A 23,806-nucleotide genomic window follows, 5' to 3' on the forward strand; every position below is an offset into this window, starting at 1 on the left:
CAGGTCCTTAGAACATTGAAAGGCCTTTCAATGTTCTAAGGACAGGTCAAAGATATTTAAATCTTTTGGAAGAGTAGATGTTACCTGCCAAGAGAGCTATAATACCTGAAGAAAAAATACGGAATGAAGTGTGGTTTCAACAAGACGGGTGTCCCGCACATAATACTCGGGACGCTCAAAACTTATTAACGCAAGCATTTAACAATAAACTTATCGCAAACCGCGGTGCTGTAATTTGGCCAGCTAGTTAGTGTTAGAAATGACGTTTACAAGTTTGAACCTCCTGCCACTCTCGAACAACTAAAGGACAGGGTTCAGACTGTCTTCAAGCTCAAAACTCATACTCAAAAATGCTTTATTGTCAAAAACTTACAAAAAGCGGGCGACATGAGTCACGAGGCTTGGCCCCACATAGATATCTAATGACCCTTTTCTGGAGTACAAACATTGAACTAAAAAGTGAATTTGAACATGAACCCCAAAAGCAAATTCCATATTAAAGGTGCGACTCGATAATCGCGAAGTATGCAGATCTGGCGATGGAGAAATTAAGACTGGTGGCAATAACCCTTAGGGCGTAGCAGCCTGATGAGACTTTTCTACATACATTCACAATATGGTCTTCAAATTTATCATCAGTATCATCGGCAAACAATGTAAATTTGCCAGTTACCTGCAGTTGTGGCAGATCGTTCACATAAATGAGAAAAAGTAAAGGACCAAGTACTGATCCTTGCGGAACACCCACATTTATATTAAGTTCCTTAGAGATTCCACCATTAAATTTGACAGCCTGGACACGATTTGATAAGTAGGAACGAAATCACTCAAAGGCAGTTCCTCTGAAACCATAGAGCTCCAGTTTCATCAGCAGCACTCTGTGACTCACGCAGTCAAATGCCTTGGACAAGTCAAAGAATACCGCCGCTGCAACTTCACCAACATTCAGTCGGTTGTACATGTGCTCTAGAAAGCCAAAGAGCATCATTTGTGCTCACAGACTCACGAAAGCCAAACTGCTGAAGACGCAATAGGCCAACCCTATTTAAAAATGAAACCATTTTTACCTTAAAGAGCCGTTCCGCTATCTTGGCTAAAGTAGGCAATAACGCTATTGGTCTAAAGTAAGAAGGACAGTCGCGATCGCCACCCTTGGAAAGAGGAACAATCATTGCTCTTTTTAAGCACTCTGGGAAAACTCCAGGCATAAATGAAAAGTTAATTGACTCGGCCAAGACTTGCAAAGCAACAAGAGGTAAAGCAGAAAATATTTTAAGAGAAGTTTTTTATAAAATAGGAACAACCACTCATTTAAAATGTCTTGTGTCATCCATGCTTTTTTTTAAACTTGCAGGAATGCGAACCAGAAAACATTGACTCGAAAAGCTGCAACTGATATGAATATACCAAGGACTATGAGATTCAAAGAGTCCTTAAAAAATATATCGTCCATAATGGCCTATAATTGTTCAAGGTTTAAGGGATACATACTACTATATACTAAAATGCTATCATTGTTTTTAGATAACTACCTTATTGGACCCTTTATTTATCACCAAATATACTGACAGGTCCTTAGAACATTGAAAGGCCTTTCAATGTTCTAAGGACAGGTCAAAGATATTTAAATCTTTTGGAAGAGTAGATGTTACCTGCCAAGAGAGCTATAATACCTGAAGAAAAAATACGGAATGAAGTGTGGTTTCAACAAGACGGGTGTCCCGCACATAATACTCGGGACGCTCAAAACTTATTAACGCAAGCATTTAACAATAAACTTATCGCAAACCGCGGTGCTGTAATTTGGCCAGCTAGTTAGTGTTAGAAATGACGTTTACAAGTTTGAACCTCCTGCCACTCTCGAACAACTAAAGGACAGGGTTCAGACTGTCTTCAAGCTCAAAACTCATACTCAAAAATGCTTTATTGTCAAAAACTTACAAAAAGCGGGCGACATGAGTCACGAGGCTTGGCCCCACATAGATATCTAATGACCCTTTTCTGGAGTACAAACATTGAACTAAAAAGTGAATTTGAACATGAACCCCAAAAGCAAATTCCATATTAAAGGTGCGACTCGATAATCGCGAAGTATGCAGATCTGGCGATGGAGAAATTAAGACTGGTGGCAATAACCCTTAGGGCGTAGCAGCCTGATGAGACTTTTCTACATACATTCACAATATGGTCTTCAAATTTAAGGAACTTATCTATGGAAAGACCCAAAAACTTACTGAACGGTGGCATGGTGATGGCTTCAATATTTAAACATATATCATTTGTATTACATTTAAAATTAAGAATATTTGTTTTAGAAACATTAAATGTCAAAAAATTTGCATCACACCAGTTTTTATTTTTAACAAATCTGCACGTATATTGGCCTCCATTTGAGAAACATCAGAGTCGTGCCAGAGGATGGTGGTATCATCGGCAAACAATGTAAATTTGCCAGTTACCTGCAGTTGTGGCAGATCGTTCACATAAATGAGAAAAAGTAAAGGACCAAGTACTGATCCTTGCGGAACACCCACATTTATATTAAGTTCCTTAGAGATTCCACCATTAAATTTGACAGCCTGGACACGATTTGATAAGTAGGAACGAAATCACTCAAAGGCAGTTCCTCTGAAACCATAGAGCTCCAGTTTCATCAGCAGCACTCTGTGACTCACGCAGTCAAATGCCTTGGACAAGTCAAAGAATACCGCCGCTGCAACTTCACCAACATTCAGTCGGTTGTACATGTGCTCTAGAAAGCCAAAGAGCATCATTTGTGCTCACAGACTCACGAAAGCCAAACTGCTGAAGACGCAATAGGCCAACCCTATTTAAAAATGAAACCATTTTTACCTTAAAGAGCCGTTCCGCTATCTTGGCTAAAGTAGGCAATAACGCTATTGGTCTAAAGTAAGAAGGACAGTCGCGATCGCCACCCTTGGAAAGAGGAACAATCATTGCTCTTTTTAAGCACTCTGGGAAAACTCCAGGCATAAATGAAAAGTTAATTGACTCGGCCAAGACTTGCAAAGCAACAAGAGGTAAAGCAGAAAATATTTTAAGAGAAAGCCCATCCTAACCTGATGAACTCTTATTCTTAATATTAACCATTAACTGTTTAAGCTCTTCTACACCTTCTTAAATATTATAAATAAAAACACCATGCGCAAGGTAAATAGAAGTGTTTTAAAGAAATGTGAAAAATGTTTTAACAAAAATGACCGGCATTTTGAATAGTTTTATTTATTATTATTTTTACAAGTAATTAATTATTTTATTTAGAAATTACGTAAAAGTATAAGTTAGCAAGTTATACTTTTACGTAAAGGGTTAATAATAATGGTGTGTACGACAAAATGCCAATAAAAACCATGGCTAACTCAGTGAAAAATAAACTATTTAATTTTTTGACGTAAACATAAAATATTTTTATAAATTGATGTTTTTACAGATTTTAAAAATACGTTGAAATAAAACAAATACCGCCCTTTTTCAAAAATGCAACTTTTTGATTTTTTCCGAACATTTCAAAATTGGAAGAAAAATAAAATTGTTCTGAAAGCGGCACTTAATTGGTAACTAAATGCCCTACAACTTTTCCCATTTAACCAATTTTCTATCTCTTATAGTTTCCAAGATACCCATACATGTACACCCAATTTGGGCCACACTGTATAAGAAGCAAAACACGGAAGACATCTATACCCATCTGCCAAAATGAAAGCAGTATTTTCACGATATAATAGTGAACGGGTTTCATTTTTTGTACACAAGCTAATACACAACGCTGAAAAATTCATCCCTTATGCAGAGGTTCGTAGAGCCTTCATATTTTCTAATATTTTGAGATTCTATTCGTATAAAAATATAGGAAGCTCGTAAATGAGGAGCACATGGGGGACCTAAGACAAAACAACTTGTAACTCATTTTATCCCAACCCAACCCAACCCATCCTATCCCATCCCAACCCGTTAAGCATAACAGTACAATAGTTACAGTTGGTAGATCCTATCAACACAATGGTTCCATGGTTTACTAAAAAGTCCACCAGGTTTCGGAACTCATCACTAAAAACACCCTCATTGTAAAAGTACAACTGTCACAAGCCATTTTTTCTGTTTTGAAAAGCACTCAGCATATATATATATTCAGATAGTTTTTTACTATTTTGAGTTTTTTATATCTACCTTTTTTTCTAATGTGAACAGTCAACACCACTCTATTTATATACCCAGAAAAAATATTCTTTAAAGTTCTAGAAGAGACATGGCAACCACGCCTTTTAACGAAGTATTTAAAATACACCTTTAAAATAAAAAGAAGAGAAATTGATAGAAACAGAACGAAAGTATTACAACATTTTGCCGATTTTATTGAAGCTTTTTATTTTTCTACATTTTTCTAGAGTTTATGTGAAAGTAACATCTAATATTTTAAGAAAAACCGAAAAAATTTGTCATTTAGAGAATTAATGCCCAAGAATGTCATTTTAAGCTACCTATCAGTGCCATTTACTTTAAATATCGTAAGTTTGGTTGTTTTTTGCACTAAAAAAAATAGGCTTTCACTTACAAAAAAAGGGCTAATTCGTGTTTCCGCCAGCACATCTATAAACTTTATAATCAACACAAAGTGCCTAAACAATAAATATCCTATTTATTGGTAAAAAAGATCTTATCTTATTAAACATTGTTTTAAGTTAGAAATGGTCAAATACTCAAATAGACGCTTTAAATTGGACAAACAACTTTCTATAGTTTGCTAATAGAATAAATGATAGGGCCAGTGCCAAAGAGACGTAACAATTAGTCGCGCAGCAGTGAGCCACCTATAGACAGGTTAAAAAAAAACTAAAAAGAAAATATTTAAACTTTTAGTTTGAACGAACAAAAGCGCTATACATTTTTACAAAAAAAAAATCAGTTTTGCTTAATATAAGACATGAACAATTGACTAGAATTAATTTAAAACGTCAACTAAAGTTTCCATACAACATCATACATAATAATTATTGTTTTAATAATAATTAACCTCACATATTAAATTATAAAAATAAATTATTTTTGTAGCACGACTAGTATATACAAACTTCTTGCACAGGCAATTTAAAATCCTTATTTATTATGAACACTAGAAATAATTTCCCGTCTCTTATATACAGGCCCCACGGCTCCCACACTTGTCACAGTAGACTCCACTTTTACCCCCGTCGACTCTAAACTATCCGAGTCCGGTATATGTCTAGTAGGATGTCTCGAATCCGTATATCTCCTTTTAGTATATTTCTTCTTCTCTTTTTCTATGCTAATAGACGAAACATTCGGGATGCTAATAGGTGACGGCTGATTCTGAAGTGATGCTTGTACCATCTTTGGTTTGGTATCGACTTTGATAATCCTTTCAAAATCAGCTGTTTTAGACTTCAAAACAGCATTACCAATACTGGTAATGCTCGGCGTATATCTCTCTTTTTCAGAAAACGACATCGCACTTGCACTTTTGCTTATTTCCGAGCCAGATCCGTACATTGCTTTTAGGTCTCGTACTTTTTGGATGGTCTGCGGAGAAGGTCCTTGGGCAAAAGACACCTTTTGGATGGTGGGGCCATCTTTTAGCATGCTTCGATCTTTGGGAGCGGGTTTCAGTATATTTACCTCCTCAGGGATGTAGTTTACTGAGGTATGAGCGCTGTCTGGAGACGTTGGTGGACTACTGGTCCAACTGGGAGGTGAAGAGAAGTGTCCATGATCTGCTGTGCTGGACGATATGGACGTTGGAGTATTTTGAAGGGGGGAGGAGTAGGTAGTCGGTGCTGAAGAGCCTACTGCGGAGTCATAGCCATGTCCTAAAATATATTTTTTTAAATAAACTTAATTCTATGATTCTAAGGGCTTGGAATAGTATGTCACTTTACTAGAAAATATTACTAAGTCTCTAAAATATGCAGTTTTTCATTATTATTAACTATTTAGAGTAGTAAAGAATCCTTAAAGAAACCCTACAGATCTTAAAAATATGTTTCAAAGTCTCTAGAATCCCCAGAGGGTCATAAAAATCTTTAAAATATTCTTAGTTCTTTCACTTACCTAATGAAAGTGACCCTGTAATAGCTTGAATATTAGAAGCAACTGAAGAGTCGCTTCCTACTGAGGTATTTCTTCGTCTGGGTGGTACTATTGGTGCCTTCACCACACCTATGGTCATATGGTGTCTACCGTTTTCTACTTCTTCAATATAGGGAATGTCATCATCTACAACATAAGGCAGATGTAATATGTCAATATAACAGAGGTTAAGTAGGAAATGTTACCAATATTATAAGAGATTCCAGCTTGTACTGGTATAGTCAAACTAGCAGTCAGTACTCCACTGTTATCCAGAACGTAAGGACTGGACTTACGCCGCTGTGGTGACTCACAATCTGACATTCTCAATATCCTGTGCATATCTTCGGTGTGTGAACTGTTACTTTCTAATGAGGAAGATCTTGTTTTTAGATAATCTTCTTCCTTTTGGGAACGGATTCTGGATATCAAGGTATCTTCAGTTTTTTCCCGCTTGCGACGCAAGCTGCGTTCCCGAATTTTATCTTTGTGCCTAAAAAAATTATCATTATAATAAATATAGTAAAGGATCTTCAAGGCAACCCAAACTTCATGGAATGAAATAATATATCAATTGATTTGAAAAAGTAATTTTTTTGAATATTATAAATAATCTGTTTCTGACCCTGGCTTATGACCAAAAAGTACAATGTCTTACCTCACTCTCATGCCAATATTAGGACCTCCTGTGGCAGCAGTTTCATGTAAAAACTCCTCTCTAGAATAGGTTCTTTTCGGTTCACCTTGGGGAATTTTAACATCAAATGCATACTCAGTGGACACCTCAGATGTAGGATGGGTTGGAGTCCATGGGGCTGAGTTCGATTCCGAGTCCAGCTCGTCCACTGACCTAAGTTACTCGTTTTTAGAGGTTTTCATTGTAATTTAATAAGCTACTACTCACTCGTCAGCACCAGCTATAGCATCTTTCTTATTTAATAACTGTTCTAAAGCTTCTGGATGGGAATCGACCATATTGGAGTAAACCTCATCTAACAGCTCAGCAGATACTGTGAATATTTGCTTGTAATGATCAATCATTATTCTTACAACGTTAATGATGTCCAATCTGTCTTCAGATCGATCTTGGACGTCTTTAGAGCCGGGTTTGATGCAATGAAGTATGTTTGGGGCAAAGACGGTGGCTAAGTTATTGGAGTCCATCTTGTTACCACTTAGTTCTTCTCCTAAACAAACAGCTTAATAGTGTTGGATTCAAAGGTTGTTGAGTATATACTTACCTAAAGCACTTTTGGTATCATTAGCGTTTTTAGCAACATGAGCCAAAAAACATAACAACGAGTATAAAGTATCACGGTTTGCTGCGGGCAGTAGCTGAACTAAGTGCTGAATTGCTTCGAGTTGCAGTCTTCTATTACGTATCCCTAAGAAACATCATTTTAAGTAAATTACAAATATAAATTGAGACTCTTACTTTGGGTTTGGATGAATGCATGGTATAACTCTCTGCATAACAGGGGATCTGGTAAGTCTCTTAAATATTCCTTAAGTAAACTAGCTACATCATGTGGACATTGGGTCTCGTCTATTGTTGTCTCCTTGCCACAGTCAAAATCTTCTCTCAACTATATTTAATTAAATTATTAATGACCGGTCAAATGAAGCAATATCCAGCTCTCACCTGTCGTAATCGTTTCTTGGATGCACTAACTCTAAAAATTCCAAAAGTGTGTAAACCGTTTTGCTGTAAATGCCTTATGCATTCTGATAAGATGTTGGGTACAGCTCCAGCCTCCTCCCCATCAGCAACGCTGCCTGGTATGTCAGCTGCTGAGGAGCATGATAAAGCATCCAAGAGACCCGGTACAGAACCTGCTATACGTTCACGACCCATTAGGCTTTCACAAGAACCAATCTGGAAAAAAAAACATTATTATATATGACCGAAGTTCATGTTTTCATGTTGGATATAAAAAAAATTAAGAAAAACAATTTCCAGTTGTTCTAATATAAATCTGGAATTTATTTGCAAGTTCTTGCAACACTAGAATCTTGTTTAAATAAAGAAGTTAAATTAGTCCAGTGTAATGAATGAACGAATGATTCCAAGAGCTTGTAATAGAGCTTTTCATTACTCCAAAATTTCTGTTCTGTTACTAGAATTAAAATCTTGGATATTTCTAGAGTGGTTTGGTAGTAATTTACTCCAAGCACTTGAAACTTGTTACTAAAAAATTCCAGAATTAGAAAAAAATGTCCAAGGACACAAAAAATAGTCACTGGATTATTGTGTACTAGATTTCAAACTCTTAAAACCTTAAATCATGTTAAGAGAGTTCCATAGAACCTAAAAATTGGTTTCTAAGATTCTAGTAAATAGTCAAACTAGAGTTATACTCTGGTTCGACAATTATAATGTCTTGAAGTAAAACCTAACTCTAGTATCAAATATTTTCACTAGCGTAATAGCAAAAGCTCAGGTTCTTTTTCAACTATGGAACTGCCTTAATTATTCTAAAGAACAATTCCAGAGACCCAAGTGACCAGGTACTGGCGAACGTTCAGGATCTTACAATCTGGAAAAAATTCCACTTAGACTTAACCGAAATAGTTAATGTTTTCAGGTTGAATATAAAAACTGGAAAAAAAATTTCCAGCCGTCCTAAAATAAGTCAAAATCTATTATCGGATATTTTATTTATTTTGTGAAAAAACACGAGTCGAAACTTTAGTGGCCCGTTTAAAAATTTAATTAGTATTTTATAGTGGTCCGAATGCTGGATAGCCGACGCTCGGAGCGAGCTTTTGAAAATGTAGAAAAAAGAGTTTTCGCATTTTAGTTAATTTACGCTATATTTGATGAATAATAAAATGATGGCATAGTTGAAACTCACTTGCTTTGTATATCAAATTTCAACATTTATAAAATAATATAATATTTTCATATTATAATAATATAAACCAGCTAATTGATAATATTTTCAGCAATTTGGCTAAATGTCAGGTAACAAGTAATACATTATTCTCAGATATATCAGATCATTATGGTCAGAAACTCCATATAGAAATACCTAAAGAGAGTAAAAAGCCAGTATTTATAAAGAAACGTTCATACACAGAAAACAACATTAAGAAGTTTAATGATCTTTTAACACATGAATCCTGGGAAGATGTATATAAATGCACTGAAGTCGATCTAAAATATGATTGCTTTTATAATATTTTCTATTACTATTTTATAGTAACATTTCCTCTAAGTAGCCACAGAATAAAGGATCCTGATAAAAAATGGGTAAACTCTGAAATTAAAAATTATTCCAGTCATATTAAAGATCTGTATGTATGGTAGAAGGAAACAAATAGTAAGGCAGCTTATAATCAATATAAAAAAGAAAAAAAAAGAATATAAAAAATTTATTTCTAACTATAAAACTTCTTTAAATGAAAACAAGATTATCTGTTCAAATAATAAAACTAAAACTGCTTGGACTATTTTCAATCAATGCTCAAATAAGTCAAAGTCATCTAAACCTGTCACCCTAAATTCTGGCAATAATGAAATTATTGAAAATTTGGATGAGATAGCCAACATATTTTTGAAGAAATTTAATGCTTCATCTCTTACTCCTTCATTTTCTGGTCAATTGCCTAAAGGAAGTCACATCCCCACTATTTTTCCCACGGATTCAAAGGAAGTTCAGCATATTCCATCAGCCTTGCCAAATAAATACTCTGCTGGTCTTGATGAAATACCAATAAACATACTCAAAAAAGGTAGTCACCATATAAATGTGCCTCTGCCTCACATAATAAATACCTGTCTGCACATGGGAATCTTTCCATCTAAACTAAAAAAGGCGAAAGTTCTTCCAATTTTTAAAAATAAGGGTGATGAGCAGGATGTAGAAGACTATCGACCAATATCTCTCCTTTCTTCAATATCAAAAATCTTTGAGCGAGTCATTTATATCCGTATTATGAACTTTTTAAAAAGGCAAACTATTCTTTCAGATAGCCAGTCTGGTTTTAGGCCCAATCATTCAACCCAGTTGGCAGTCTTCAAGCTTATATCCTTTGTGATTGCATAAGGAAACTGTGCCAGACTTATAGCCTCTTATTTAGATCAGAGGGAACAAACAGTTTGCCTTGGCTCTGGTAATGGTACATATGTTTACACAGCGTCATCCTTGGTGGTACAGGGAGTGCCTTAGGGTTCAATTCTAGGCCCAGTACTATTCATATTATATGTAAATGGTCTCAGTGAGTGTTTTCCAGGGTGTTTTATCAAACAATATGCTGATGACACTTCCATAATCTTGTCAGAACATCTGATTGAAGAACTATCTGTCAGAGCTTCTCAGGTGGTAGAGAGGATGATGCAGGAGTGGTGTGACAATCATGCTCTGAAGCTAAATGCTGATAAAACCGGGCTACTGACATTCTCCAAAACTTTACCTGAAAATTCCCTACTAGTAAAGTTTGAAAAAAAGTCTCTTCGAGAGGCAGCTTCCTTAAAATTCCTTGGTATACAAATTGACTCCTGTCTCACATGGGTCTCACACATAGACACTCTTCGCAAAAAACTAAATAGTTTCTGAGCGTTAATAAGGCGTCTACGAGAAGAGCTTTCCCTAAATTGTCTGAAGCAACTTTACTATGCATCGGTCCAATCTCTAATCACTTATAGTGTGATGTTTTGGGGATCTTCAACTGACGCCGTGTCAGTCTTTATAGCACAAAAACGCATCACAAGACTTTTTCTCAAACTAATGAAGATCATTATGCTGAGGGTATGTCTATTGTGACAAGGGGGAGAGCTGAATTGAGTGTCCCAACTCATCACTCTGCCTTTTTTCAAAGATCTCCTGCCTTTGCTGCTATTAAAACATATAATAGATTACCTCTCGCCCTAAGGCAAGAGAAAAATATCATGAAGTTTAAGAAAGACACTGCAAGGTATCTGTTGGGCAAGTGTATCTATAGTTTCGATTTACAATTTTAAATGTGTATTATGATTAATATTAAGGGTTTGCTTACTAATTTATTTACCTTCGTAATGTTTCATACTTGAGATACAAGTGGTAAGGTAATGCACCAAGACACCCATTATGTCCAACATTATCTTTTTGTTCTTACTATTTTTATTAGCAGTATGTACTGTGTAGATGTTATCAAATTTTAATTTTGTTTGTTTTGTGACGTTACTATTGTCTATTTTAATTAGATCTTGAAAGAAATAAAGAAATTATTATTATTATTATTATTAATCTGCAAAGAACCTGCCTCAGGCTAACCTGGCGAACAGGGATCAATATTGTGCCTGCTAATTTTGTTTTCAATAAAGGAGGTTAAATATATTTTAAATTAGAATGACTTTTATTTTATCATAATTAAACGCAGTGGCTGAAACTCCTTTTAAATAAAATTGTTTTATACCTAGGATGTGTTATACGATATTTATTTCTTAAGTCCAAATAATGAATATCACACTTAAACCTAATTTTCTAATAAAGATGATCGGGGCCATTTTTAAAGAATTCTTCATTACGCACATTTTACTAGTCACATCTTACCACCACCTCTGACTATAAAGTAGCTTCAGGCTTTATAAAGGCTTCCCTTATACATTGATTAATATGCTCACTAAACCACAATTCTATATTCAGGAGTATACCACTTGACTACTTTTAATCAGTTGACAATTCGCAATAATCCGAATAAGTTTCTAGGAGGTGTCCCAAGACTTTATCCTACAAAAGATAACAAACCAAAAAAAATTGCAAAAAAGACAAAATTCTGATTTTTGTAAGTTTTCCAACTATCTTGGAGACGGTAAATAATATAGAAATTGGACGGAAGTTACAAGGCTCACTCAAATCTCCACCCTTATAAAGAGAGATAACCACTGCCTCTTTCAATTATGCTGGAAAGATGCCATTATGAAAGGAATTGTTTATGGCAGAAGCTAAGGCACTCAATGCTGAGTCAGGCAAAAGGAGTAGTAATTTTGATGATATTCCATCAGCACCAGCTGATTTATGGTTTTTTAAGCTTTTAATTGCATATTCAACGTCAGTAAGACTAACAGAATAAAAGAAAAAAGAATTCTGAACTGACACTTGTTGAATATAATGCAAAGGATCAATATTAGTATTCACATCCTTGAGCAATAAATGAGGAATATTACAGTAATAATCATTTAAACTATGTAGTCTTACTTCTGGTTCTGAAACTTTCTTGTGAGACTGCCTGAAGTCATTTATAATTGACCAATATTCTCTCTGCCTAGTTGAGGACACATTCAAGCGGTCACTATAATATTTAACCTTTGTTACTTTTATCGTCTTTCTGTATAGAATACGATATTTCCGATGATAAAGAATGTTTGCATTAGTTGTATACTTGCACAACTTAGCCAAAAAACGGAGGTTCTTAGCTGAAGTTCTGAGGCCTGCTGTGACCCATGGTTTTCTATTTTTCATTTTAAGCCTCTTTTTAGGAAAACACTGATTGATCTTGTCACATACCACATGAAATAACAAAGTAAACGGGTCAGGAGCCATTTCAACTGCATTCCAATTAACCAAAGCTGTAGTAGAAGAAAAAGCATTGAAATTTGCTTTGCTGAAAATTTTTCCTATATAATGAGATGAAGGAAATCCAGTGTTGCATGGAATCCTAGCGAGAATGGCTTCATGGTCAGAAATACCAGATGAGAGTACTCTACATGACACATCATTTAAATTTGTACACTAATAATTAATAGTAGTTGCAGATGAGGATGTTATACGTGTGGGTGAAAGAACATGCATCTTTAAGTTATAAGATTCCAATATACTTAAAAGGGATGGATGTATGATATGATAGCAAGCTTACATCGGTGAAGTTAATATTAAAGTCACCAGCCGATATAACTATGGAGTGTAGAGACAATTGGAATAATAGAGAATCATACCAATATCTCCTGTGGGTGGTCTATAAACACAAAGAACATATAAAGTAAATCGCTTACAAAAACAAAGGGAGAATTCAAAAACTTTCTCCAACAGAAAGCTATCATACTTACTAATTTAACAGAAAAAAGTTTCAATAGTTTGTTTAACTAAAATAGCTGTTCCTCCATGTATGGAGTGTTACCGACAAAAAATTGATATAGGAATATAATCAGATATTAAAAAACATTCGTTAGGCTTTAACCAGTGCTCAGTTACTAACTGATACAATATCAGGAAAATCACATGAATCAAGTAAAAGATGAAGCTCGTTCATTTTATTTCTTAGAGACTGTATATTTAAAATAAAACTACTGAAACTTTTCGAATGCTTATTTTCAATGTTATTTATAGAATGTGAGTGATCTTCATCTTCTGTGTATTTATCTATAAAAAAGAATCCCTATCACAGTCAGTATCTAGATGTCCAGGTTGATTACTTGGTTTTATTGTGGACACATTTTTTGATGAAATGCTACTTTTGAAATGTTTTAAAATACAGGTATACAGTAATGATGCCAAATCTGATCCAAAGTTGCTGGCATGATTAGACTCTAAAATTCTATTTGGATTAATATTATTTGCGTGAAATATTCTAGAGAGCCTTATCGCTATTATAAATTACATTATGGTTTGGATACATGTAAGGGCTTGTCATCACTAAATTATTGCTATGTAAATGTATAAAATTTTTTTAAATATCGAATGATGAGCAAATACTACTTAACATTAAAATCAACATATCATTTTCTGTAAATTCTTTAACCATAGATGATGCAGTATAAATCAGTTCATTGTTTGTACTTCCTGGCTTCAGGAAACATTGGACTTTGTAGTTAGCTTCAAACTTCAGACGCAATTTCTTCAGGAACACTCTACTACAATTTCCACCCACAAAAAGAAGCTTAGGTCGATTATCAACTTTTCTAAAGCTAGATTGAACAATGAGGTCATTCACGTATGCTCTGATCTGACTCTTCTCTAGTACCTTTAAAATGGCAGATTATAATACGAATCTGAAATAATCGTACAATAATTTTAAAAGAAAAAAGCTTAGTATAAAAATATCGTAAAATTAATAAAATTGCTGTCTGAATTTTCAAAATATTTAGTTTTTTATAGTATCAAAGTAATGATAAGTTTTTTCTAATTTATTGAAAAATTACCTAATGACTCAAAAGCGGCTGTGCCATAAAGGCATTTACAAGTTTCCTTATGGGTGAAGAGACTCATCCACCTTCATAAGAAACTTATTTGTTAAAAATTTTATTAGACGCATTTTTAAAATATTAACATTTTTAGTATCTTTTCACTACCCAAACATTACTCGATAACTCAAAAGCCATATTATAGCTAGATGACCTGCTAAGAACTTAGCAGTTTGAGTACTTAGCAGGTCATCTAGCTATAAGGTCTAATGATGCTTTATTAGCGAAACATGTAACCTTCGTGACATATAAAAAGATGTTTTCAGACCGAGACTTGAAGTTTTTTATTTTTTCTCTAGTTACGTAGGTCTCTTTGAGATAATTGACGAATTCTTTCAATTACCATTTATAGCTGGTTTATCTGATAAAATTAAAAGAATTGCTAAATAGCGAAACATGTAACCTTCGTGACATATACAAAGATGTTTTGAGACCGAGACTTGGACTTTTTTAGTTTTTCTCTAATAAATGGTAAAATAAGATTTGTGTTAAAAAGTTATTAATTTAATTTATTCATGGATTATCAAATTCTTTAAAGCAATTTTTCAAAAATTCTCTTGAAAAAAATTCTTTCGAATAATTGTTCTGTATAAAGACATATTTAATAAAATCTTTTTGAGTTGTTAAATTTTGATAGTCACAAATAATATTTGAACGATAGTAGAAACTTTTTACTACTTCTTTCTTTACCATTATTGAAATTATTATTAAGATATCTATTATATTAGTACGGTAAATTCTAATTTCAAAACTAGATTTGTTTTTATTAAAATATCAAGAAAAGAAGGCTTATACATTTTATTAAAGTAAATTTTATAGTACACTCTTTAAAATTAATGTAATTTAAAAAATTATTTAGGTCTATTTCGTCATGGTGATATATTAAAAATATATCATCCATATATAGCCAAGCTTCTTATATGAGTTATATAAATATATTTTTTTAGTTTTTTCTGAGGACTTTGATAGTATTAGGATTTTGTTTAGTCCATTAAAAAACTATTTTAAAACTCCAAAAACAAAATTTATAATAATGTTTGTGGTAAAAAACTCATCAGCTTTTATACGAAACTATAAGTACTAAAATGTTAAAACTTTTAAAAGAATATTTAAATTTCCAATTTATACCTGCGGTTAAAACATTATCATCTTAATATTTTAAAATTAATTCAAATTACAATGTTTCTATAAATTTAATGGTATTTTTCTTAGAGCTCAACTATAATAAATGGTACATCTAGATATGACTGAAAAGTTAAATTTATTAAAGAATTGCAATTTCCTTCTTCTTTCATTTTAAGTCACATAGTAACAAGTTTATAAAAAAAGGTGATAGACTTAAGAGAAGCCATCTCCAAAAATACTTCGTAAAAAGGTGGTTAAGTCAGCGATGCCAACACTGTTTCAATTATGTTTATATTGATGACGTTTTAATCAAACAGACACACACACGCATACACACAAATTATTTGACATGATGGTCGATAAAAATATCGCCAAGGTATTAACCTCGGCTATAATTGTTATGTCTTTTTTTATTTTTAGACCATTTTACACTAGACAGACGAATAGGTCTCATAAAAACCTGTTAGAGGTGAACGAAGAGGTGGGAAGATGCTATAATAACTGAAAATCGAAAATAAAATATTGAAAAAACATATTTTCCGTAAAATTATTAATGAAAAACCATAATCTGGGAATTTAATCTAGGAAGATTGTAAGATAAAATATATATATATTTTTACAATTTGAATGTATGTACAGAAACATGTGTGAAACTAAATTAGAAATTGAAAAATTATTCGGAATGCAACTGAGAGTAGAGACGATCAAACGTTCAATATTTTTTCAATTTTCAATCATGAGATCCCAGTATCCTGAATAATTGTAGTTATATGATGAAATAAATAATATTATTTATAATCCACAGAGAATGCCTTTGTTCCTCACTCAGGGAACAACATATTCTATACCAAAGGATCATAAAAACACCGAAGATCCATCACACTATAGACTAATTACAGGTCTTTCCACGCGCTATTAAATCATCATATCATGTATCACTAGGTATATCTATCAACACTGCGAGGGCAATGACATTAATGCGCTCCAGCAAAAGGGTTGCGCAAATGCTGCTATGGGCTGTAAAAAATAACTCATAACTAATTCTATCGTTTACAATCAAGCACATACCAAGAAGATTACAAGAAAGCAATTAACGCTGTACCCCAGGTATGGCGTAAATTTGTGTAGAGTCAACCATAATATATTATATTTTTAGAGCACATCATATCAAGCTGGCATACCAAGATCGAGATGCAACCTAATAATAGCAAAGTCGAGACTGAGTGTCCCAATTAAACGAAGTATTTTCCAAGGACTCACAAGTCCATTATGGTTTTTCCTTGCAATGAACCCTTAATCGTAGCGGCTGAATTCAACCACCTACTGCTTTGCTTTAAAAAATGACGGTACAGAATTAACCAGAATTAACAAGGCTGACGAACATGACAAATATTTAGGCATGGTGCAAGCATAAAAGTAAACCATCAGACTATGGAGAAAGAACTAACCACAAGGTTGATTAAAAGGGTGAGCGAGGTTAAGGAACCTATCTTAACAGCAAAAATATGTTCAAAGCTGAAATATAACCGTAAAGTATAACCGACTAAAGTAAACCCGATATCGAGAACTTACAACGAAAGATCAGGACCCTTCTGACAAAAGCACATAGGCATCACCGCTGGAGTGAACAACGGTACTTGGACATCTTGGAGGATACTGCATAGCCAAATAGCTAATCTGCGATCATACTTTCAGAAACAGTCACAGACCTCTTTATTGCATCGTGCAACATGCCCAATAGACCATGCAACACCTCTGTGATTGAGTGAACAGAAAGGTGAGATACCTCGTAAGAAGAATCAAGAAAAGATGCGCCTTTCGAAAAAAAAGCCTCTGCATGAGCGGCATTTCAACGACGTGAGTCAGGATTATGACGACAGTATCGCGTCGAAGTAGTTGACATGAGGAAATATGTTCCAATAAACAGAAGGTCACTGGCTGGCTATTCAAGATCAAGTCATGCTCACAAGAAACTACTTGAAATACATCATTAAATACCCATCTATACAGAGTGAAAAATGTCGCTATGGATGCCAGGCGCAGAAAACAGCAGAAAACACTGACTCATAGGAGTTTGACTTGATTTGACTTGACTGGAGGCCGCAACAGAATATGAAGAGAGACATGATACAGTGGGGTAGATACTGCATCAAGAGCTGGCAAAGCGCCTAAAACTCATACATGAGGACAACTATGAGCTTGTGATGCCTAATAGGCCAGATGTCTTACTTCTAGATAAGAATGCTAGGCAGATAATTCTTGTCGACGAAGTAGTACTAAGTAAAAAGATTTGGATAGATAAAAAGGCCGTGGAAGATAGGAAAGGTCCAAACGGTCCCAACTATTATTTCGACAATAGGTGCTATTCTAAAAGATCTTCTAAAGAACATGAAGGTATTTGGGCTTAGCAAACACCTTTACAAGCCTATGTAAAAAGCAGTTCTACAGTCCGAAGCGTCCGGAAATTTATGGAGAATGCGCCGACTACATGTTCCTTAAGGGTCCGATAACTCAGAAGAGCCTTGACAGAGCTCAATTCTTTTGATAGCTAGTAACTATCTGGCATTTGTGAATGTTCCAAGTTTTTATTTTAATGAATAATAAAGTTTAAAGTTTCGAATAGCACAATTATTTAAATTATTTTTACCACTATACATTGTACTTGATGAAGTCTTCTGATGAATAAAAACAAATTGTGTAAAGCAACTATCTAACTTTTAGATTTTCTTCTGTCCAAAGACTGTATTTTAGAAAGTTTTCTACGATTCCTTATAAAATTAAATAATTTAGTCAATAAGCTTGTTTTACCTGAAAACCAAAATTTTTTACCATAGTCAGTTTTCAGTTTAAGAACAAATTTTTAACACAAAACGTACTTACAGACTACCCTCAACTTAATAATATAATTTTAAATTAATTGGAAGTTTTCTGGAAAAATGTTTTATTAATTACTGGCCTTAGCGGACAAAACTGCTTATAGCTCCGAACGTATTAGAAAATGCATTTTCTTTATAAAAGAAACTTTATCAGTCTCACAAAATTAATACACGTGATTCTTAGAAAACATAAAAATTTACTAAAAAAATTACCTGAAAATAAAAATTGATTTTGTAAAGTCAACTTTTAGCCTAGCTCAACTTTTTATAATAAAAGGAATTTTAAAAATAGATTGAAAATCATATGGAAAAATGTCCACGAATAATTAAAAAATCATCTATTGCTTACTTTTTACTCTCATATAAATAAATAGCAGAAGATCGTATGTGCTATATCTGTATTTTAAAATAGACACTCACTTATCGGGACACATAACCGTGACTTCTAACCAGAGAAGGTAGTAAAACAGACGATCGCATTAACAAAGAAGAAGGAAAAAAGGATTTACGTTAAAGATGGGTTCTTTTACATATAAAACCAAATAAGTATTAAGACACCTAATTAAGCAACAAAAGAAATAAAGAAAATACAACGAATTTGCTATAAACACACCAAAAAAAAAACATGTTTAGTATCTCTAAACAGAAAAAAGACGAAGCTAATAAAAGACCCGTTTCCAGTTACGCCCTTACGCAACTATATCTAACCGATCTGCCCAAAATAACTTTCGTGTTATGCATTTTACGTGTAACTATAAATTTCATCATAAGCATCCAAATGTTGAAAACGTGGTCCAGTTGGTCGCTGACAAGTCGTCCTAAGAATGACGTCAAACTGGAAAACGAGGCAACGACAGCTCTAATAAATGACGTCAAACGATGTTGTAACATATTTTGCTTTGAAGAGTTTTTGCATATAGTTTTAGTGTTTGTCAGAATTACAGTGATATATCCAATCTATGAAGTGATTTAAAGTTACAGAAGCTGAACGAAGAGGATTTCTTATAAGGAATGAAAAAGTATTTAAGGAGTAAAATCTCCTAAAACTTAAAGCGTTAGTAAAACTCTTACAGATTCTTACCTCTTCTCCTCTGGGTGAATCGATAAGTGAACTAAAACTGGTTCTAGAACCATGTCGTGCTATATTGCATTTCTCTTCCGGAGAACTTACTACTTCTCCTGCTCTTCCGATGCCTCGTAGCCTGTCGTTTTCCACACACTGAGTTAAAGGAATGCCAAATACAAGTCCACCGGTGGAATTACCATCTGAAAAGGAAAAATGCCTTGTAATAATAACTGCCTGTACAAATTAAATATAATACAAAAATGTTAAAAATTTTTAAAATTATTTTTAAAAAAGGTAGATTGTACCCTACGCATTTGTTATTTAATAAAGATATTTTTAACATTCGATCAATTTACACTCTCACAATCTGTTCTTATATACATACTCGACCTAATTTAAAGTCTTTTGTTAATCATAATTATGATACAAGAACTAGGTGCAATAGGCAAATTAAACTACCACTAAGTACTAATACTCTTAATCTAAGATACATAAATTACTTTGGACCTAAACTGTATAATTTGTTGCCGGATGCTTGTAGAGGTTGCACTTCCATTAAAAAAATTCAGTTGTTGTGTAAGAGTGTTATTTCTAAAAGCGCTCAGCAATTTGAAAGGTTGTTCGTCTAAGCATTTGATCACAGATAGTGTCATAGTTGGTTGTATTTTAATTTTTTTTATATATATGTATGTATGCATAATTTTCTAATTATGTTTTTCTTTAATTTGCTTAGACTCTTAAATGACTTTAAAATTTTACTAAATTATTGTTTTTCTTAATTAAATTTTTCCCTGGAAAATATTCAGAAAAAAATTGAAATAGCAAAAATGCTTAAAAAAATTAAAATTTTAAAAGAAAATCTGGAAATGAAGAAAAAAATATAATATGATATTGGATATTGTGAAATATAACCCAATAGAATACAGAATTTGAAAAAAAATTTGGAAAATAATATTAATTTTTTCTAGACCTTCTAAAATTAAAATTGCTTCATAAATTTTAGGAGAAAACGTAAAAGTAAGAATCTCAATTTTTTTTTCTGGATACGTTTATGAAAGTCGAAATTTCGTTTTGTCTTCCCAGAAGACTTTAAAATGAAGAAAATAAAAATTTAGCTACCCGAAAAGAAATGAAATCCTTAGTAGAAAATTTAAGATAATAAACCTTGAATCAAAAAATATATATTCGGAGAAAAAAGAAACTTAAATTGAAAAAATTTGAAAAAACTTTGCAATGAGCAAATTTAAAGTAATAAAAATATAAATTGATTAAACTCCATAGGAAAAAAATTTAAAAATGTAGGAAAAGCCTGGAAGTAACCCAAATAAAAATATTGTTTTTTTTAGGATGTAATTGCCCAGAAAACATAAAAAATATAGGAAAATCTCTGGAACAACCTTAACAATATGAAACCATCTATAAAAAAAATTGTTAGAGGGAACTTGAAGAGGAAACTTGAGAAAAGCTTGAAGTATAAAATGTCTCAAATGTACCGGATGAGCAAATAAGAATGTTCACCGGCTATATCTCAGCGGCTAATTGAGATAAAGCGTTCCGTTAAACATTTTTTTTACAAAAATGCTTAAAAGAAAATGCTGGCAATTATTTTCGAGATTGTGGCACAGCCGCTAGAGGGCATCACAGGCATGACCAAATAGAAAACTAGTTAATTCTACGATTTTTTTCAAAATAAGTGGTATTTATAATATACGCATTTTAACGCTTTATTAATTACCTTTGTCTTTTGTTGTAAATTTTTTTCTAAGTGGTGGACGGATGTCAAAACTTTTTTTTTATATTTAGAAATTTTTCTGGTTTGACTTAAGCGATTTCAACAATAACATGTCGATGGCGTTTTTAGAACCGGAAATATTATGAAAAATGCTGATTTTTTTTCAATTGATTGTTTTGTCAATTTTCCTAGTCTTCAAAAATACATACAAGTTTTTAATAAAATAATAATTCATTAAAATAATTGTTTTAGTCTAACAACCTACCTATTATAGAAAATACATATTTATAATTCGCATATTATTATACAGGGTGTTTCAGAACTATGGGATCAAACTTCTGGGGGTTGTTCAGTGCAACAGAAGAATCCATTTGAGTATAGGAATCCATGTTCGGAAATGCGTCACTACGCCACTACGGCCCTAAGACGCGTTAAAATTTATAAAAAACATTAATTACCTAAATAGGATCTGCTGCATTTATTTTTACCTTTTGTACATGATACCATAACAACAATTGTTTAAAATCAACGCTTATCAATGTCAATTCACAACGTCATGTTTAAAAATTTTATAGCAATACAATTTTTAAACATTTATTGCTAATGGAAAACTTTACCAATCAAGAATTGGCGGATATGCATTTGGCATACGGAGCAACAAACTGCAATGCACGAGCAGCATCGCGGTTGTATCATGAACGTTATCCCGAACGACAGCATCCTGGATACAAAAAGTTTATTGCGGTTCATCGGCGGCTCAAGGGCTTGATAACGGTTGGTAAGTATCTCCAACCGTTATCAAGTGTAAACTGAGTTTACACTTGATATCAGTTTACACTTAATAACGGTTGGAGATACTTACCAACCGAAACGTCGTGTTACATTAAATAAATAAGACAATGCAAGTTCGACAAGATGTTTTCAATGGCAGTGTTAACTTGCACAATATGCATTACTGGTCGGAGACGAATCCACATTGGATGCAGCAGGTGCAGCACGAAGGTCGCTGGTCGGTGAATGTATGGTGCGGTGTTTTAGGGGGGAAAATTATTGGACCATTTATATTTCAAAGATTAAATGGGGCAATCTATTTAAACTTTTTGAGTAATGAGTTACCACCTCTTTTAGAGGAGGTTCCATTAACCATTCTCCGTGACATGTTTTTACAACATGATGGGTGTTCTTGGCACTTTGCAAGAGGTGTAAGACAATTTTTAGATATCACATATCCTGCTAGATGGATTGGACGAGGAAGCGTATTTTCATGGCCTCCTAGATCATTAGACCTCACTGTGCTAGATTTTTATCTGTGGGGAAGACTAAAAGATCTAGTATTCGCAACTAGGCCTACCACGCCCGAAAATATGGTTGAAAGGATAAGAGAAGCAATCGAAAGTATTTCTGTATCAGAAATTGAGACTGCTGTTATCTCAACCAGGCAGAGATTATTAGATTGTATCCAAAATGACGGACAGCATTTTGAACATCTAGGTCGCCATTAATTTGTATGTTTCGCTATTTTGGAAGTTTTAGTTAAGTTGTTATTTTAACTTTAAGTATTTTCTCGTTTCATTATTAAAGCTTACTTTTTATTTTTGGTTTTAAATAACGTGTTAATATATTAGTTAAATCATAGATAGTAAAATAATAAATTCGTTAAAGCTATTTAGGTTACTAAAATAATTAATACGAGTATAATAGAAAATAAGCAAATAATAGACCAAGAAGACCATAATGGCGAAAAATGCAGCATTTCATGTTTTAGTCAATATTTCCGGTTCTAAAAACGCTTTCGTCGTGATTTTTTTACCGAATTATTAGTAATTTTATTTGTCATTTGATGATGTAAAAAAAATTATACCATTGCATTTAAATTTTAAGAGAAAATTCATAAAATTTGCTAACATTTCATTTAACGCCCTCTAGCATATAATTCGAAAAGCGCAGTTTATAGGTTAGGACATGTTCTTTAAAATAAATTAACATTGGTTAAAATCGCTTAAGTCAAACCAGAAAAAATTCTAAATATAAAAAAAAGTTTTGACTTCCCCTACCACTTTATTTTAAGAAATATAGAAAAATAATTTATAACAAAAGACAAAAGATATTAAGAAAGCGTTAAAAAGCATATATTATAAATACCACTTATTTTGAAAAAAATCGTAGAAATAACTAGTTTTCTGTTTGGTCATGCCTGTGATGCCCTCTAGCGGCTGTGCCACAATCTCAAAAATAATTTCCAGCATTTTCTTTTAAGCACCTTTGTAAAAAAAATTTTACCGGAAGGCTCTATCTCAATTAGCCGCTGAGATATAGCCGGTGAACATTCTTATTTGCCCACCCGGTATATTTCTTGAGTTCTTAAATGAAATTTAAAAATGATTATGAAATTAATAGAAATATGAATTCGAATGCCAAATTTTTTTTTCGGATATTTTAAAGAAAAACCGAAAAATGAGAAAATAAAAACATTTTAAGCTATTTAAAAGAAAATAAATATTTCGTTTTAAAAATGAAATAGCGAAAATAAAAATAGCAGAATTTTATGAGCCTGGAAAAAAACAAAATCTCACGTGGAAAATTTAAACACCTCGAGAACAACGTTATAATAAAAATTTCCATTTTTTTTTATTCTTAGACCTAATAATCATCATCAAACATCACAGTTAATCAAAACCAAATACTTCTATTTTATCGAGAACTAGTTTATATTCTAAATACCATATAAATCCCATAATTTT

The 23,806-nt window shown here is 33.1% G+C and overlaps 1 protein-coding gene across 1 annotated transcript in view; it reads right to left on the reverse strand.

The window, feature by feature from the left end:
- Positions 1-4,860: 4,860 nt before the first annotated feature.
- The window catches only part of LOC126737287 (uncharacterized), a 46,464-nt gene continuing 27,518 nt past the window's right edge, over positions 4,861-23,806 (reverse strand). The window contains exons 5-13 of the mRNA XM_050442117.1: positions 19,349-19,533; positions 7,748-7,981; positions 7,541-7,691; positions 7,347-7,490; positions 7,010-7,292; positions 6,764-6,955; positions 6,312-6,598; positions 6,088-6,252; positions 4,861-5,846 (exon numbers count right to left, since the gene is read on the reverse strand). Coding sequence (XP_050298074.1) covers positions 5,116-5,846; positions 6,088-6,252; positions 6,312-6,598; positions 6,764-6,955; positions 7,010-7,292; positions 7,347-7,490; positions 7,541-7,691; positions 7,748-7,981; positions 19,349-19,533 — 2,372 coding nt within the window. The 3' untranslated portion in view covers positions 4,861-5,115. The remainder of the gene's footprint in view (positions 5,847-6,087; positions 6,253-6,311; positions 6,599-6,763; positions 6,956-7,009; positions 7,293-7,346; positions 7,491-7,540; positions 7,692-7,747; positions 7,982-19,348; positions 19,534-23,806) is intronic.

The sequence above is a fragment of the Anthonomus grandis genome, chromosome 6 (genome assembly GCF_022605725.1).
Source record: "Anthonomus grandis grandis chromosome 6, icAntGran1.3, whole genome shotgun sequence".
Classification (NCBI taxonomy): domain Eukaryota; kingdom Metazoa; phylum Arthropoda; class Insecta; order Coleoptera; family Curculionidae; genus Anthonomus; species Anthonomus grandis.